At 50.6% G+C, this 16716-nt stretch overlaps 1 protein-coding gene across 2 annotated transcripts in view; it reads right to left on the reverse strand.

The window, feature by feature from the left end:
• Positions 1–321: 321 nt before the first annotated feature.
• The window catches only part of PER3 (period circadian regulator 3), an 89081-nt gene continuing 72686 nt past the window's right edge, over positions 322–16716 (reverse strand). The window contains exons 21-23 of one of the 2 annotated variants that reach the window (XR_014023834.1): positions 6132–6289; positions 4323–4424; positions 2146–2236 (exon numbers count right to left, since the gene is read on the reverse strand). Coding sequence is in view for 1 of the 2 variants with exons in the window: in XM_081308471.1 (XP_081164597.1) it covers positions 2162–2236 (75 nt within the window). In the remaining variant the exon portion in view is untranslated. Of the gene's footprint in view, positions 2237–4322; positions 4425–6131; positions 6290–16716 lie in introns of both variants that reach the window. The other variant, XM_081308471.1, reaches the window with a different exon arrangement.

Here is a 16716-nt window from a genome sequence, read left to right on the forward strand (position 1 = left end):
TGATTCACAGATACTGCGTCATATGTAAGTATTTAAGAGCAGTAAGAAGCGATGATCAGAGGGCATTCCAAAAGCAAAGTCCCCCTGTCAAAGTAAATTGACTGCACATGTCTTTGCTTCAAACATTAGACACATTTCTTAAGATCCAGTGTAAAATAAAAATCATATTAAAACCCTAAAAGTTAAATTATAATGAGATCAATGAAAATAGACTGTAATATAAATTTAGGGAAATTTTTATTTGAAGATCTGAAAATTAAAGATCACAGAATCCTGAATTCTAACTCTGGCAGCCATGAGCAGCCGACTTTTTTTCACCTGATGAGAAAAAATACGTCAGAGGGGTAATAACCACCACGATGTTCTCCTCCGACATCCAGCTGTGGGGTCTCAGCTTAGAGACAAGAGTTGGCCAGGAGCCTTTTGGCTCTGGGGTATTGGAAAGAGTGAAGGCCCAAGACTCCAGTTCTGTGAACGTGTCAGCCACTTGACACAGGTGCATCCAAATAGCTTGCAAATCACTCTCTAGAGCTCATGGTACTTTATTATCTTTAAGAACAAAAGCATAGCTGGCCTATAAACAGGCCCTGGGACAGTGTGTCCTTGATACAGACGAGCCACCTGTCGGCAGGGTGTCGTGCCCGTTTGGTATCTGGGATGCCGGCACAAATGGCTTAGCCGGTTCTGATCCCCCACTCCTCCTCCCTCACCTTCCTGCTATCTCTAAGCATCTGACGCCCGGTGCAGAACAGAAACCCCTCCGCCGCCAGAGGGCAGTAAGGACGTCCTCCTGGGATCCAGGAGACAAAGCCCCCACCCGACCCCAGGCAGGAAGGGGAAGGACGAGGAGGTCGGCGTCTGCCTGGAATTGAGGTGCAGGTGGCCAGCGCCTGTGTGCTCAAGGTCAACCTGCGCGGCTGGGGGGAACGAGAGAGGCTGAGGACGCAATGGGACGACAGTAGAGTCGTCTGACCACGACGAGCAGCCCACCAACAGAACAGAGATGCCGGCCTGGGTAGGACAATCAGGGAAAGGCACAGCTGCGCTGCACCTGGGTACAGTGAGTCAAAATGCATCCTCTGTCACTTATGCCTAATGAAAATAAATAAGTGAATTTAAAGATACAAACACAGAAAGGCAACACAAACACCAAGCCGTCTCCAGGCACAATGACATAATGTCAATGGAAATGATCTTCAGAGTGTTGCAGGACATACCTGCTGCCCCAGGAAATGGCCCCTTCCCCATCAGAGCCACTGGCTGGAGCCCCTGAGGAGGTGGGCATCCTGCCCAGGATCCAGAGACCGGGAACTAGGCTGACCTTCCTCAGGAGGGTGCAGGTGGTTCTGTGGGCACAGGACTCTGCACACAGGGGCTGGTCTCCGTGACCCCACAGGGAGGGCACCAGGAGAGCCTGAGGCCAAGGATCTGTGAGGTCCAGATGCTGCTGGAGGGCCAGGAGGAGAACTGCAGCCCCCTGCAGCCCTCTCCGCTAGGGCGCTGAGCCCCCATGGCCTCAGCCCAAACCGGTGCCCCGGGCTCTGAGTCCGACCTCCTGCCCAGCCATGGCCTCCTCTCTCTCCCACCCCATCCACCACCCTCTCCTCTCGCTGGCTCTGCCCCAGCACCACTGGGTTTCCTTCCATTCCTTGAACCCACTAAACTCACTCTGGCCATGCGACATTTGAGTTTGGGGTTCCTCCTGGCTGCAGTGCTCCTCCCCGCCCCATGGCTCGGGCTCCCCGTTATCTGCTGGACTGGTCCCTGCGGGGCCTCACAGACTTCTCCAGGCCAAGATGCTCCAATCTGGTCAAGAACTTTGCTTTGCATTTGGTGGCACTGAACCGAGCCTGGCTCCTCCTCTGTGATGGCTGAGGGGCTGCCTAGCCTCTGTAGGGCTCTCGGGCCGTGGGTGAAAGGAAGACTCGAGCATCCTTCCGCTAACCACACCTGGTGCAAGAAGCACTGCACCGATCCACAGCCGGGCTCTCCAGCAGCGGTCCTGACCCTCCGCAGCCAGCCCCTCCTGCTTCTGCGCCCACAGGTGACAGACTGGAATCTTTAGGCCGTGCCCTCTCTCTGGCCATTCGTGAACCCACTCACCAGGTCATATTTCCAGAATCGTATTTTCCAACCTGCAGCGCAGCTATCTTGAGCCGGGTTACTGTTGACTGGACAACCTCAGCCGTGTCCCAACAGCTCCCTTCAACTCCAGGCTCCACGTGGGCCCAGTAATCTGTGGGGGATGGAAACCCATCATGGCGTAAGAGATTGCAGCGAACAACTTTTTGACAACACATTTAAAAACTTAAGCAAAAGGATCAAATGCCTAGGAAAAAGTTTACCAAAACTGACTTTAGAGGAAAGGAAAAGTTTGAACAGTCCTCAAATTACTGGAAGTAAAAATCTTCATTGAATTAAACCCAGGGCCCTGATGGCTGTAGAGGTGACTTCTCCTAGACCATCAGGGATGTTCCTGTCTTTTACAAACTTCCAGTGGATACGGAACGTGAAAGGCGCGCTCACCCCGCTGCTCCCCGGTCCCTGACCACGTGCTGATGCAGTAGGAAGGCCTGCTCCAGAGGCCTTGATCCTGGACCTCCAGCCCCAGAACTGGAGCCCATAACCCTCGGCTCCTGATCAGCCCGGGCCCAGGTGTTGTGCTGCAGCAGCATAGAACAGGACAAGATGGTGACGTCCAAACAGCCAGATTCCCAAGAACTCATTCCTCACACATTAAAGGGTCAACAGACCCTTAGAAGCCTCATCATAAAGCACATCCTCATCTACGCAGGCCTATGAATATGGAAGCAGAAACCTCACATAACTTAAAAACAAAAACGACTCAAATATATTTTATACATGATCCATAAAGCTTCTTTCTCAATATGTGGGTTCTACTGGACCTAATTCTCAAGGAGAAACTTGAAAAAAATCTGGTACCCAGCATAGAGAAAAGCTCATCAGATTTTTACAGTGAGTTGTCAGAATTCTCTTTATGTAACAGAATCACTTGTTTTCCTGAGCAATAGGAAATAGCATTTTAAAACAAAAGCATTTTAAAGTTTCCCTCAGGAACATTTTTTTGTGTGTGGTGCTTGATAAACATAAAGTAATGGACAGCACACACCTGGCTTGCACGTGGACTAGAGAGCTATAACCTAATCTCTCTCTCTCTCTCTCTCTCTCTCTCTCTCTCTCTCTCTCTCTCTCTGTCTCTCTCTGCCTCTCACTCTCCCCCCACCCCTTTGTTTGCACTGGGAATTGAACCCAGGGGTGCTTACCCACTGAGCATACCCCTATCCCTTTTTATTTTTTATTTAGAGACAGGGTCTCAGTAAGTTGCTGAGGGCCTTGCTAAGTTGCTAAGGCTGGCCTTGAGCTTGCAATCCTCCAGCCTCAGCCTCCTGAGCCACTGGAATACAGGGCTGTGCCACCACGCCCAGCTTGATAACATCATCTTTTAGAAATATATTTGGTTTTAACTGCCACACTGCATTGCACTTCTGACTGGGGTACAGTGTGACCTTTCGATGTTATGGAATGTGATGATGGGATGACCAGAGAAGGGCAATTGGCAGGTCTGTCACCTCTACCATTTCTTTGCTTAGGAACATCTTCCATCAAGAACAACACAGCGAGACACACACACAACACACATGACAGTTCTACTCCAAGGCTGTGATTCAATCATGGCTGGTTCTGAAAACGTTTGGTAGAAGTCACCTGTGAAACCCGGGTTTAGGTTTAGCTGGAGGAAGTCTGCACCTGTTTCCATGAACCCACCTCACACAGATGTGTGTACGTTTGGTGGAGAGCATGCCTTTCCTGCTGTCCCCACTGATCTGCAACGTGGCTTTTAAAAACTCAAGTTTCTAACTACAGATGAAGCAGAGTTTTTGTTTTGTTTTGTTTTGTTTGTTTGTTTGTTTTTTGGCTTAACACATTGAAGTTCAAATAACACCCAGAAAAAAAATTCCACTCAGCCCTTGTAATATCTTCCCTAGAAAGCATTTTCAGAGTGAACAGAAATGTGAAAAGTGCCATTCGTTCTCCACACCCCCACACCCTTCCCCCACAAAACAAGCCTTTTCCGTTTATAAGTTAATTTTCTCAGGCATTTTGTTACAGTAACAGCAAGCTGACTGGTACAAGGCCATATCTTGTGGTTACCACCAGAGAGAGGTTTAAATGGAAAGCAAAGACTTAGGAAACTTGTCCTTAGCACCTTCTCCTGTTAGTTCAATTTTTGTTAAAGAAAACTTGGGCAGATTGCTAGTGTCTGCAGCAGTAGGATTCCATCCACACGTGACCAGTCCTACCTCTGCACCTTCTCCTGAGGTGCCACGTCCTGCTCATGCTGGGTGACCAGGGTTGAGGTTCTCTCTTGGATCCATTCTTTCCTCACAGGCACATAGGGCTTCCTGTGTGCAGGGATCACACAGGACAGAAACACTCGGGGACATTTTCTCACATGGTTCCTGGCACTCCCTTTCCCATGGTCATAGAGGAGGGTCCAGCAAAGCAGCACCCAATGCCCAGCTTCCCACGAGACCCTCAAGGCTGGTCTCTCTCTCTCTTTCTGAATCAGTAAGATTCGTTGCATTTTAAGTGTTTTCTTTACAGACCAATTATCAAACCTTTGAGAACGAACAGTTTACTAAAGGGAGGGGAAAACCACTCAAAAATCCCCATTTAGAGAGGACTGTTTCCAGTTCAGTGTAGGAGTCTCTCTGTACCTGGACATGAATGAATGAATTACACACACACACACACACACACACACACACACACTTTTTGTTACAAATGCGTACATCCTGTTTACTCCAAGTGGGGTCTGTGGACCTCAGCCCTGGAATCATCTGTGAATTCATTAAAATGCAGAGGTCAAGCTGTACTCACGCTTACCAAATCAGGATGGGCAATTATTATCATTGTTGCAAGAAATCTAAGCATGAGATGTACACTCTGAGCAAATTTCTAATGCTTCTATTAGTGCATTACAGTGACACAAAATAGTGGGGTTCATTTTTTAACTTTATTTATTTACATTTATGTGGTGCTGAGGATGGAACCCAGAGCCTCTACCTGCGAGGCGAGCGCTCTACCGCCGAGCACAACCCCAGCCCCTGGGGGTTCATTTTGGACATAACCCAGTGTGCGCGGAGTCTAATTTGCTCCATTTCTGTCCCGTGATTCCTCTTTCCCTCCCCTCCTCCCTCACCCCATTCTCCTTCCTCGGTTCTACTGGTCTCCCTCCCGTCTATCTGTTGTTTCTTTTCAATTTGTGCTTTACAGATATGCCCAGGGGAGGGGTTCACTGTCACTCACAGGTGGACATCTGCCCTGTCGTCCGTGTCTCCGCAGCCCCCACCCCCCCCCCGTCGTCTTCCTCTACTGCATTGACTCCCTGTGTTGGTGAGGTCTGCCCCACAGCCGTCCTCCTGGCCGATGGCAGAGCACCCTGCAGTGGTGGTGACTAGAGATACAGGCTGGACATAGGAGCTTGGGTCACTGTTATTCTCTGAAGGAAACATTTCCCATTGGGGCTGGGGATGTGGCTCAAGCGGTAACACGCTCACCTGGCATGTGCGGGGCGCTAGGTTCGATCCTCAGCACCACATAAAAATAAAATAGAGACGTAGCGTCCACCGAAAGCTAAAAAATAAATATTAAAAAATTCTCTTTCTTCTCTCTCTCTTAAAAAAAAGAAAAAAAAGAAATATTTCCCATCAGTCTGTCAGTCATTCCTAAAATTGGCATTTCAAGGCCAGCAGAGTTGCATGATTAAGAATGGGATTCTGGGGCCTGGGGGTGCAGCTCAATGGTAGAGAGCTTGTCCAGCAAGCACGAGGCCCTGGTTCCATCCCCAGAAGGAAGGGAGGAAGGAAAAACCACAGGATTCTGCAGCTCAAATCCTCTCTCCCTTGGCCCGGGGCCTGCCCCTCACCTCTCCATGCCCAAGTGTCTGTGGGATGGGAGAAGGGTACCAGCCGGCCTCCCAGGGCTGTCATAAGATGGACATGAGTCCATGAGTGGACCTTGGTGCCAAGGACCCAGTGTTTTTGAAATACATGATTTGATCATCTCAAAATCTAGAAATAAAGGGACATGAATAACAGGATCCAAACCTGCTCTCTGAGAGCGTCCGTCTGGCCCGGACCCCTGCGGGCTCGTGTCTGTCTCGCAGGGAGGGGAGCAGGTCCTCGCCTGTGGCTTTCCTCTGGAGGCTGTGGGACCCTTGAGTTTAAGCACCATGAAGCCTGTTTCAGACTCTGGACTTCGAGGGCTGTTGGAGAATAAGTTCATGTTGTTTTAAGCCACTGGGTTTGTGGTGATTTGTTACAGCAGCAACAGGAAACTCATACCTTGATATAATAAACCCTGTGTGAAGTGCTCCCCAGAGAGGTGCTCCAGGCCCAGAGAGGACCGAGGAGCTGCCCCTACTGCAGAGGGAGGCAGGGAGCTGGCACGTGTGCACACGTGTGAAGCTGCCACACTCAGGACCACAGACACCCCCGCAAGGCCTCTTCGCGCCCTTGGCAGCTCACCCCCTCCCACGCCCACCCCAGCCATGCTGACCTTGCCGTCACTACAGATTGGCTTGAGTTCTCTAGAATTTCACACCAATGGAACAATTTAGGGCACACTCTCTTATTCGGGGATGGCTTCTTTCTTTTAAAATCTTCAACTATTATTTTAGATTGACAAATAAAAATGGGATACAGTATATTTGTGGCTTTCAATTTGGTGTTTTGAATATACATGTATTTTGGAATGGCTGAGTCAAGCCAGTTAGCCTGTGTCCAGCTCATAGTTATCCTTCCCCTCCTGTGTGTGTGTGAACTCTCAAGTGTGTGATATGCTGTTAACTACAGTCACCATGTTGTACAGCAGAGCTCTTGAACTTGACCTGCTGTCTTGCTGGCACCTTTACCCTCTGACCAGTGCCCCAGGCTCCACCCCCAGCCCAGGCCTGGTTAGCCACCATTCTGTTCTCTGATTCCATGAACTCTTTGGCTTCTCTCACTCCTCCTAGTGATTTGGAGATTCATTCATGCCATTGTGGAAATAGTTCCTCCCTTTTCAGGGATGAGTATTATTCCACTGTCTACTTAAGCCACCATTTCTTTGTCCAGACGTTAGCAAGCATCTGGGAGATTTCCAGTTCAGGTCTATCATAAATGAAGTTGCTGTGCACAAGTGTCTGTGAGTCTTGGCTGGATTTATGTTTTCTTTTCTGTTGGTTAAATCCTAGGAGTAGAATGGCCAGGTGATGTGGCAGGTGGAGTCAATCTTTCTGAGGAGTGCCTGGTCTGATTTTTCTTACATTATCTATCCTTTACTCTTATCAATATTTTGGGAGCATTTTTCTGTATCAGTATTAAATTTCCCTCACCATTTTAACGGGGCTAGAAATATCTTCCTAAGGCCTTTCTGCAATACCTCCTGCGGGTCTCCCTTGGGGCACGTGCCCCGTCACAGGTCATCTACACTCACGGACTTTTGAGCCCCATTCCCAAGTCTTCGGCGTGAAGACAGGAGAGCGGCCTGACCCGGCTTTGGTGACCCTCTGCCCTTGGTGCTGGAGGGAGGGAGGATGATTCTGAGGTCCGATCGCAAGGGCAGGAGAAACCCGAGTCGCAGCGGGTGCTTAAGTCAGAGAAAGCTGGGGGTGAAGAGCTGAGCTCAGATGGGATTTGGGAGAGGTTCTGAGGGGACTTTAGTAACACAATTGTCTTTTGTTGCTGTTTTGTCACACTCCTAATGACGGGCAAAGGGCTCTATTTTTCTAGTATTTCAGGAGGCTCTTCCCACACCATCTCCAGCCACATCACAGTGTTTCTGTCAATGGCCATGATCCTGGAAAAACATAGCAGATCTGGGAAGTTCCTGTCACACAGCATCTAGCCAACCTTCTCCCGTGTTTGTAGTGATGCTGCAGTAAAAAGCTACCGCCAGGCCAGTGTGGTGGCACACGCCTGTAATCCCAGTGGCTCAGGAGGCTGAGGCAGGAGGACCATAAGTTGGAGGCCAGCCTCAGCAATTTACTGAGCCCCTAAGCAACTTAGCAAGATGCTGGCTCAAAAAAAGAAAAAAAAAAGTTCTGAGGATTCCGTGGCTCAGTGGTCAAGCACCCCTGGGTTCAATCACTGGTACCAAAAATCTAAGTCCAGGAAAAGACTGAGGGGCGAAGAGCAAACTGCCAGCCATGTGGAGGCAGACTGGAGGATGGGTGACACTGTTGCGCACTGTGTGACACTTTTTATGCTGTTTCAAAGTGCACCCTGCTTGTTCAATAGAGCTTACTGTGCGCCAGCCTGACCCACGTGCCCGCTCACCTGCTCCCACGCACCTGCACCCACGCACCCCTCAACTGCATCAAGAAGAGCCCGAAGTGGTGCTGGCCAGATTCCAGGGTCATCCCCTGTGCAGTGACCAGCCCCAGCACCCTGGAGAGACGGGAGAGAGGGCCGCTTGGTGCCTCCTCCCCACCAGGGCTGAGCGAGCGCTCTGACATCTGGGGACAGCCACGTCACTGCTTCCCACCATGCGCCCCCGCTGCTCAGCAAGGCGTGACCAGGCTGAGCTGACATCCACGTCCCCGTCCCTCATTCACGAGCCACGAGTGCGGCCACACCTCTTAGGATCCCAGGGCCCATGGGCACCACCATCACCCTCAGCGCCCACAGGCCAGGATGGAGCCCCCAACCACCCTTATCTCCACGCCCCCTCCAGGCCAGCGCCGGGCTGTCCTCCACTCTGGACAAGGGACCGAGAAGCAGAGGGAAGTGGCCCTGCCAAGGCCCCACGGTGGCCAGAGGCAGGGCCGGCTTCCCCGGCGGAAGGTCAGCCCAGCCTTTGAACCTACCCAGGCCCACGGGGGAGCCTCAACTCGGCAGGACAGCCACAGCTGACCGTCCCTCCTCCCTCGAGCTGGTTTCCAACCGTCATGCAGACACAGCTGGTGTTCAAAGTTATGTCTGAGCCTCACGCGTGTGGCTGGCTGAGACAGGAGCTCAGCATTTTAACCTCCTTCCTCATGGACATCATGCTTCTGATGAGATGGCCGGGGGTTCCAGCAGCCAGTTCTCAAGCTGGTTCCTGCAGACGATGGAAACCTTGGAGTAGACACAGCGCTGAGACAGAGAGGGATGACAGACGCCGCTTCGGGGAAGGGCTTCTCTCCTTGTCACTGACTCTCGGGGGCACCAGAGGCTGAGCGGAGCCCTGGTGAGGGAGGGCTGGTCCCAGTGAGTGGGGTGGGTGGGAGGCTGGGGCAGCAGGACACGGCCAGGTGCCCTTCGGGGGTTTCAAGGTCAAGAGCCCCTGGTGTGAAGATGTGGTGGCTGGAAAGAGGAGGGGGAAGGGGTCTGAGGGCCACGCGGGTCTGGAGGGGTCTGGAGCAGCGGGGAGGAGCCCTGGGCCAGGGTCCCCCTAAGATCTCACCGCCCTCTGCGAGGGCCAGGGCCAGGCTTCTTACCATCCCCACAGAGAATTCCGACTTTGGGGAGGGACCCTGCTGCTCTGAGGGAGGCCATCTTCACCTGGAGCCTGACCCTCAGTTCTGTGGTCAATCTAGGGGGCGGGATGGATCTCAAACCCCGAGCTGGAGGAACACAGCACAGCAAGGGCACTCCCGCCCCCAGCTGCGGCCCAGGCCTGAAGGGGCTTCGGTTATTGATAAATGTCCCGAGTTCACCTCTAGTCTGCCCTAAAACACACACACACACACACACTTTGATTGTTAAAAGATATTTATCTTTTAGTTCTAGGTGGACACAGTATCTTTTTTTTTTTTTAATATTTATTTTTTAGTTCTCGGCGGACACAACATCTTTGTTGGTATGTGGTGCCGAGGATGGAACCCGGGCCGCACGCATGCCAGGCCAGCGCGCTACCGCCTGAGCCACATCCCCAGCCCCTGGACACAGTATCTTTATTTTGCGTTTATGTGGTGCCGAGGATGGAACCCAGGGCCTCCTGCATGCCAGGCGAGCGCGCTCCACTGAGCCACACCCAGCCCCCTTTGGCTTGTCTTTGTTGTCAATGGATCTTTGTTTTCTGTCCTGCGCTGAGGATCGGACCCTGTCCTCCCCCAGGCCCGCAAGCGCTCTGCCGAGCCACCACCCGGCCCTCCAGGTTGCTTTAGACACTGCTTTTATGGTGCAGACCAACCTTTGCCCAACACTAGGGGACTATTAGGGAGAAGAGGTCATCCCGTGTCCGTCCCTGAAGCTCGGCTTCTGCCCCCAGCCCCTCAGCATGTGTCTGTGACTGAGTGTGACGCTCGGGCCCCTCTGGGTCTCGTGCCCGCCGGGGAGAGACACGCTGAGAGGCCCCACCTACTGGGAGGCCCCTGCAGGACACCCCAAATGGAAACCCCGACCCTGAAAGTTCACTCCATGGTGGAACTGAGAATGTACACAACAGCCTGATGACTCTTATGACATTGTCACAGTCACGCTGACAGAATCCCACCACCTGCCACTTGGGTCAAAGAACAGGGACAGAGATGAGGAGAGCAGCAGCCCAGGAAGGGCCCCAGGTGAGCTTTCTTTATTCTGACCCCACAAAGCCCTGGGAGGGACTCCATGTGACCACACCGCTGTGTGGACTGCAGAGCCACGGGCCCAGGGCCAGAGGGGCTGAGGGCAAAGAGAAGCGCCCCTCTCCCTGGGGATCGCAGGTCCGGAGGGAAGGCATTACTTGACAACCGCCAGCCGCTCCCACGAGCCCTCGGCTTCCCTTCCCTGCACAGCCCGCAGGCTGCCTGAGACGGACGCAGCCCTAGGTCCCAGGGCCACACGGCGTTCAAGGGGTTTCCTCAGTGTTTCAGGGACACGTTACGTGGGCTGTGGGACTCTTGGAGGTGGGTGGTTTGGTAAAAAATGAAAGAAAGGAAAGCTATTCCCAATAATCACTTGAACTACTTCCAACCACTGCACTGCACTCCACTGGCGATACCCACGCAGGGCTCTGCTCCGCCCAGCAGCAGTGTGAGCTTGGGCAAGGTCGGCCTGTTGTGCGCTGTGGAAAGCCAAGCAGCCACTGTTTATAATGGGACTTCTCTCTTCAGAGTCCAAGGGACAAAGTAAAGTGCAGGAGGGTCAGCGAAATGGAGAGATGGCTGGGGAAAGTGCCTTGTGGACTCACTGGAGGCTGAGCCCACAGGGACAGAAGGCTGGGAACCCCTCCCCAGTTCCCAAGGCTGCGTAACCAACAGCCCCTAAACTGAGTGTCCTAGGACAAGCGTTCAACATGCTCGTGGATTTCGTGGGTTAGGAACTCAGCCAGGGTGATCCAGCTCTGCTCCACGATGCCCGGGCCATGTCTTCCAGTGACACAGCAGCTCGGGCTTGGGGCATCGGCCACTCCTTTGCTGCCACAGGTCTGCAGCTGATGCTGCTGTCCACTGGAGCACCTACACATGGCCTCTCCACGTGGCCCCAGGTTCCTCACAGCATGGTGGCTTCAGGGTAGTCAACTTCTAACATGGAGACTCGGTCTTCAGGGCCGAGCGTCTCCATAACAATGAAGAAGCTTCTGGAATCACCCAACCTCACTTCTCCGGGTTGTATTTGGTGGAAGTCACAGGGTAACATGGTTTCAGAATAAGTGTTCTTTGATATGGCGCCTTCCAAGGGTGGAAACAAACTGTCTTTCTCTTCTGAGTGACTCAGGATGAGGAGGTCAGAAATGTGACCTCCAAGAGCAGGTGATGATCTGTCATCACTGAAGCCAGCTGTCAGGTCATGAGTCACTCCAACAGCCACACGGAAAGGTCACCTGGTAAGGAGCTGAGGCCTCCTGCTGGGGACCAAGCAATCTTGAAGGTAGCTGAGAGCGGGCCAGAGCAGCTGAGCCGCTCCCAAGTCCCCCCTCTAAAGTCCTCCATTCCTCCCATGCCCCCCCCCCACTGCCATCGCCATAGTGAGTCAGCAGCTTCATATCAAAGAAAACATCTGGTCGCAGGTTTTTTGGGATTAGGTAACTTCACTTAGCATTATATTCTCCAACGCCATCCATTTACCTGCAAATGACATGATTTTTTTCTCTTTTAGTGCTGAGTAATATTCCATTATGTATGTATAACAGTGTTTCTTTATCTATTCATCTGCCGAGGGCATCCACAGTTAGCTATTATGAACTGAGCTGCTGTAAACATTGATGTGGCTGAGTCACTACAGTGTGCTGATTTTAAGTCCTTTGGCTACAAACCGAGGAGTGGGATAGCTGGATCAAAAGGTGGTTCCATTCCCAGTTTTCCAAGGAATCTCCACACTGCTTTCCATATTGGCTGCACCGATCTGCAGTTCCACCAGCAGTGTATGAGTGTGCCTTTTCCCCACATCCTCACCAACACTTACTGATGTTTGTATTCTTAATAGCTGCCATTCTGACAGGAGTGAGATGAAATCTTAGAGTGTTTTTTATTTGCATTTCTCTCATTGCTGGAGATGATGAACATTTTTTCATATGTTTGTTGATTGATTGTGTATCCTCTTCTGAGAAGTGTCTGTTCAGGTCCTTGGCCCCTTTATTGATGGGGTTATTTGGGTTTTTGAGTGCTTTATAGATCCTGGAGATCAGTGCCCTGCCTCATGTGGTGTGGTAGAGATTTGCTCCCCTTGTGTAGGCTCTCTGTTCACCTCACTGACGGTTTCTTTGCTGAGAAGTGTTGAGATGACAACTGTTGTTTCAAGGCACTGAGTGTCAGGGTGATTTGTGACAGGGCAGTGGATGACCAGTCCACAGGACCCGCCCAGACTGAAGCGGGGTAGCCTACATCCCACTTCTCCAGGGGAAACATGTAAAACGAATTTGTGGACACTTTTTTAAATGTGCTAATGGAACAGCAAACAATGATCTAATTCCCCCTGAGCCAAAAAGGGAGGGGAAACACTGTCCTCTGGAAGCTCCACGGCTAAGCCCTTCTCATTGCTCCTTTCCAGGTCAGTCCCAAGCACCTGGCGGAATTCCGAACCCTGAACTGCTCAGAGGAGAGTCCTGGCGAGAGCCTCCCGTTCACTCCTCTTCTCAGAGCTGCTTTTAGGTGGCTCCCTGGTCACACCTCGCGTGGTCTCCCCTTTGGTCCTGCTGACCCCACGCTGGTCTCCCCTTCCCCCAGCCCCCTGGCTGCCCGCCCTGTCTGCCCAGCAGGAGGGAACTCCAGGTGCCTCTCCGGGGCACCCAGGCCTGTCGGGAGCCCTCCACCCAGCAGAGGGTGCTCAGGGCTAATGTCCTATTCAGAGAGCGCTGGCTGTCACTAAAGAGTGGTGACGGTGAAGAGTCTGGGGCTGGGGGAAGATGGCCAGGGCCAAGAGCCCACCGAGGGCTCGCTGCAGACCACTGACTCCTGAGTGGGTTCCACCTCACTGCCTGGAGACTGCCCACAGTGTCCAGTTAGCAAGGGGGCAGTCCACTCAGGGTTCATCAGACTCGGAGCAGGAGCTGTTGCCACAACTAGGTGCGGATCCCCAATCCAAACGTGTTTCAGCAGTTAGAACTTAAATTGTTTGTTTATGGGGGAGGCCCTGGGGATGGAGCCCAGGGCCTCATGCATGCTGGACCAGTGCTCGACCGCAGAGCCACATCACAGCCAAGAGTTAGGTTTGTTTGTCTTCCTTCCTTCCTTTCTTTTTTTGTATTGGAGGTGGAACCCAGGGATGCTCAACCAGTGAGCCACACCCCAGCCTTTTTAAATTTTTTATTTAGAGACAGGGTCTCACTAAGTTGCTTGGAACCTAGCTTAGTTGTTGAGTCTTCCTGCCTCAGCCTCCTGAGTCACTGGCATTTCAGGTGGGTGCCACCAAGCCTGTCATAACGAGGTTTTTAAAAAGAAGTGACATTCAGAGCACTAATGTCTCTCAGATGATACATTTATTAATTACGCCAGACTCGTTTGTCAAGTGATAAAGAAGAAGAAGAAAGGCAATAAGAGATAACGGAGTCATTTTTCCTAACGGGTTTGGCTCATCTTGGGTAGATGACTGCAGGAACACGGAGACAGAAGTTCTCTGATGGACGCGCAAGGCCACCCATACTTAGAAACCCAGAGGCTCAGCGACCAGAAAAGAACCATCAGATTCCTCAGCTACAAGAGAACAAGGTAGAGCTTGTGGCATGAGTCTCATACTTCCCGTGGTCAAACCGTTCACTGTTTTTCCTTGTAAAAACTGTGGCCTCCACAAATAGTTGGCACGACTGGTGAGCAGAGAGGGAGGTGGGGGAGGAGGCGGCAGTGCTGAAGCTCAGTCAGCTCTTCAGTACAGGCCTCACGTGGACCAGGAGCTGAGCTCAACAAATGGAATCTCCAGCTGTAAAGCAATCACCCTCTAATGCAGGCAGAACTCTGATCTCTGAAATGCCATCCAATTTATATTGATTAAGTTCCACTGCCCCATATATTGAAGCCAACAAAATGAGAATGCAGAATCAATGAGACTGACCTTGCAAAGGTCCAAAGGACTACAGATGCAGTCTCCAGGCTGAATTTTAAAAGGCATTGTGTCAGGAAATTGTTGTCTTGGGCTTCCCTACCCAGGGGTTGAATTTGCTCTACAAATTGGAAAAAGAGACTGGATATGTGTGTGGTGTGCGCATTCGTGTTCTGAATACAGATACACCACTTGAGGGTTTGCACAGAATGTGACATTGAGACTTCCATGAAGAGGAAAGGAGGATAAGGTCTCTTTCCAGTGCCTGCTAAGTCCTCTTAGCAAACAAGCCATCTTGAAGGAACGAGATCTAACTTGAGACCCCTGAAGAGTAAACAGTAGGCCACAGACTGCCGGGGAGTCAAAGCGAAGGTGCGATCCTGGGTGGAGAGGAGGGCTGCGTTGCTGGTTTGGTTTTCTCTGTTGCTTCCCTGTGTTTGACACGAAGGCATCCCACCATGGACCGCTCCAACTCTGTCTTCTTGGCCACAGAACCAAGAAAAGGGGCCTTCACAAATCAAAGAGTACAGAGAAATCTCTGGTTTTTCTCTTTTTCTTCCTCTCCCTTTTTTCCTCCTCCAGCCCTGTCCTTCAACCAACCCCAGTGGCAGGAAGTGCAGTTGGAACTCTGAAAGAAAATCCGGATTGCCGGCCAGAGGGTTGGGAAAGAGGCTCCTGGGATCCAGAAAGTTCAGGGAATCGCAGAGCGGACAGAGCTGAAGAAGGGGAACCTCCCAATTCTAAGTATAAATTGGAACAAATCCTGGGTTCAACCTTAAACTCTGCAGGAGTGAATCCAAAATAGGATAGCAAGAGCTTTGAGAACTGAACTACTATCATGCTCCCAGATAACCTCAGAGTGGCACATGCAAAGGAAAGGCCCAAAGGAGCACAGGAAAGGTTTTAACAACTTAGGTGGCACGGGAGCCACCATTCATAGAGAACAAGGTAGAACTTGTGGTATGAGTCTCATGATTGCCTGCCACACAGCAGCAACCAATCAATATTCTCCAGAGGATTACAACAGAACATGGAAGTCTCCCAAGAGAATCATCAAAGTGTCAAAAATTCTTCAACATATAAAGAACCAGGAAAATGTGAACAAACGAAGGGAAAGAACTGTCAGATGGCAATGCTGAGCTGACTCGGATAACGGAGTGCACACGGGTGTTAAAGTGACGGACATAACCTCTTGAGGGAAGATGAATGCACTTTAAATGAAGGTAAAGGTGCTAGTCTCTCAGCAGAGAAACAGAAACCATGAGGAAGAAATGGGAACTAAATGGCAACTTTAGAACTGAAAAACACACTGTCTGAAACAACACAGCAGAATGAGACAACATAGGAAAGCGTTAGTGAACTTGAAGATCGAAAATTTTCAATGTGAAGAACAGAGAAAAATGATTAAAACTACTGAACAGGAGGCGCAGAGCCCTCTGGGACAACACTGAAAGGTCTGACACCTCTGCCACTGGAGGCTCAGGAATAAAGGGGAAAGAGACTGGTACAGAAGACATTTGAAAAAATAATGACCAAAACTCCTCAGATTTTGGTGAAAAACAACTTTACAGATTCAAGATGCTCCATGAGCCATCCAACAAGATAAATTCAAAGAAAATGGGCCCATATACACCCACTCAACTGCCCACAACCAGAGACAAAGCTCTGGGAAGCAGCCGGGAAACGTGTCATAGCAGACGCGGGAAGGATTAGAGGGACTGCAGATTTGTCATCAGGAACCATGGAGGACAGAGGGCAGTGGAACAGTGCTCTTGGTTTAGGTGAAATATTCTTAAGGAATGGAGTCAAACAGATGTTCTCAGATGAAGGAAAATGTAAAAAAATTGTTGCCAACAGACTTGTTCTAAAATAAATACTAAGTGAAGTTTTTTTGGGCTGAGGAGATGTGAGAGAGAAACTTGGTGCTCAAGGAATGAAAGAACGAGAGAAGTGGTTAATATCTGACTAAATAGAATAGACTGTTTTCTAAAGTTCTTTAAAATATTTTGACTGCAGAAAGAAAAAAAATATCATTGGTAAAATGTTTGATGAATGTAGAGATCATACATAAAACAACTAAAGTATAAAGAGGAAGGTAAAATATGTTTATAAGGCTTGTACATTTTACTTGAAGTATTAAAATATTAAATTTAGATAGACTATTAAAAATGAGGGATGTATGTTGTGCTGTCCAGAGCAACTCCTATGTAATAATACTAACAGATACGGACTACAAGCAATAGAGTAGGTGAATTAGACATAGTACTAGGGGCTT

Source organism: Spermophilus citellus (assembly GCF_964194105.1).
Source record: "Spermophilus citellus genome assembly, chromosome: 9".
NCBI classification, from domain to species: domain Eukaryota; kingdom Metazoa; phylum Chordata; class Mammalia; order Rodentia; family Sciuridae; genus Spermophilus; species Spermophilus citellus.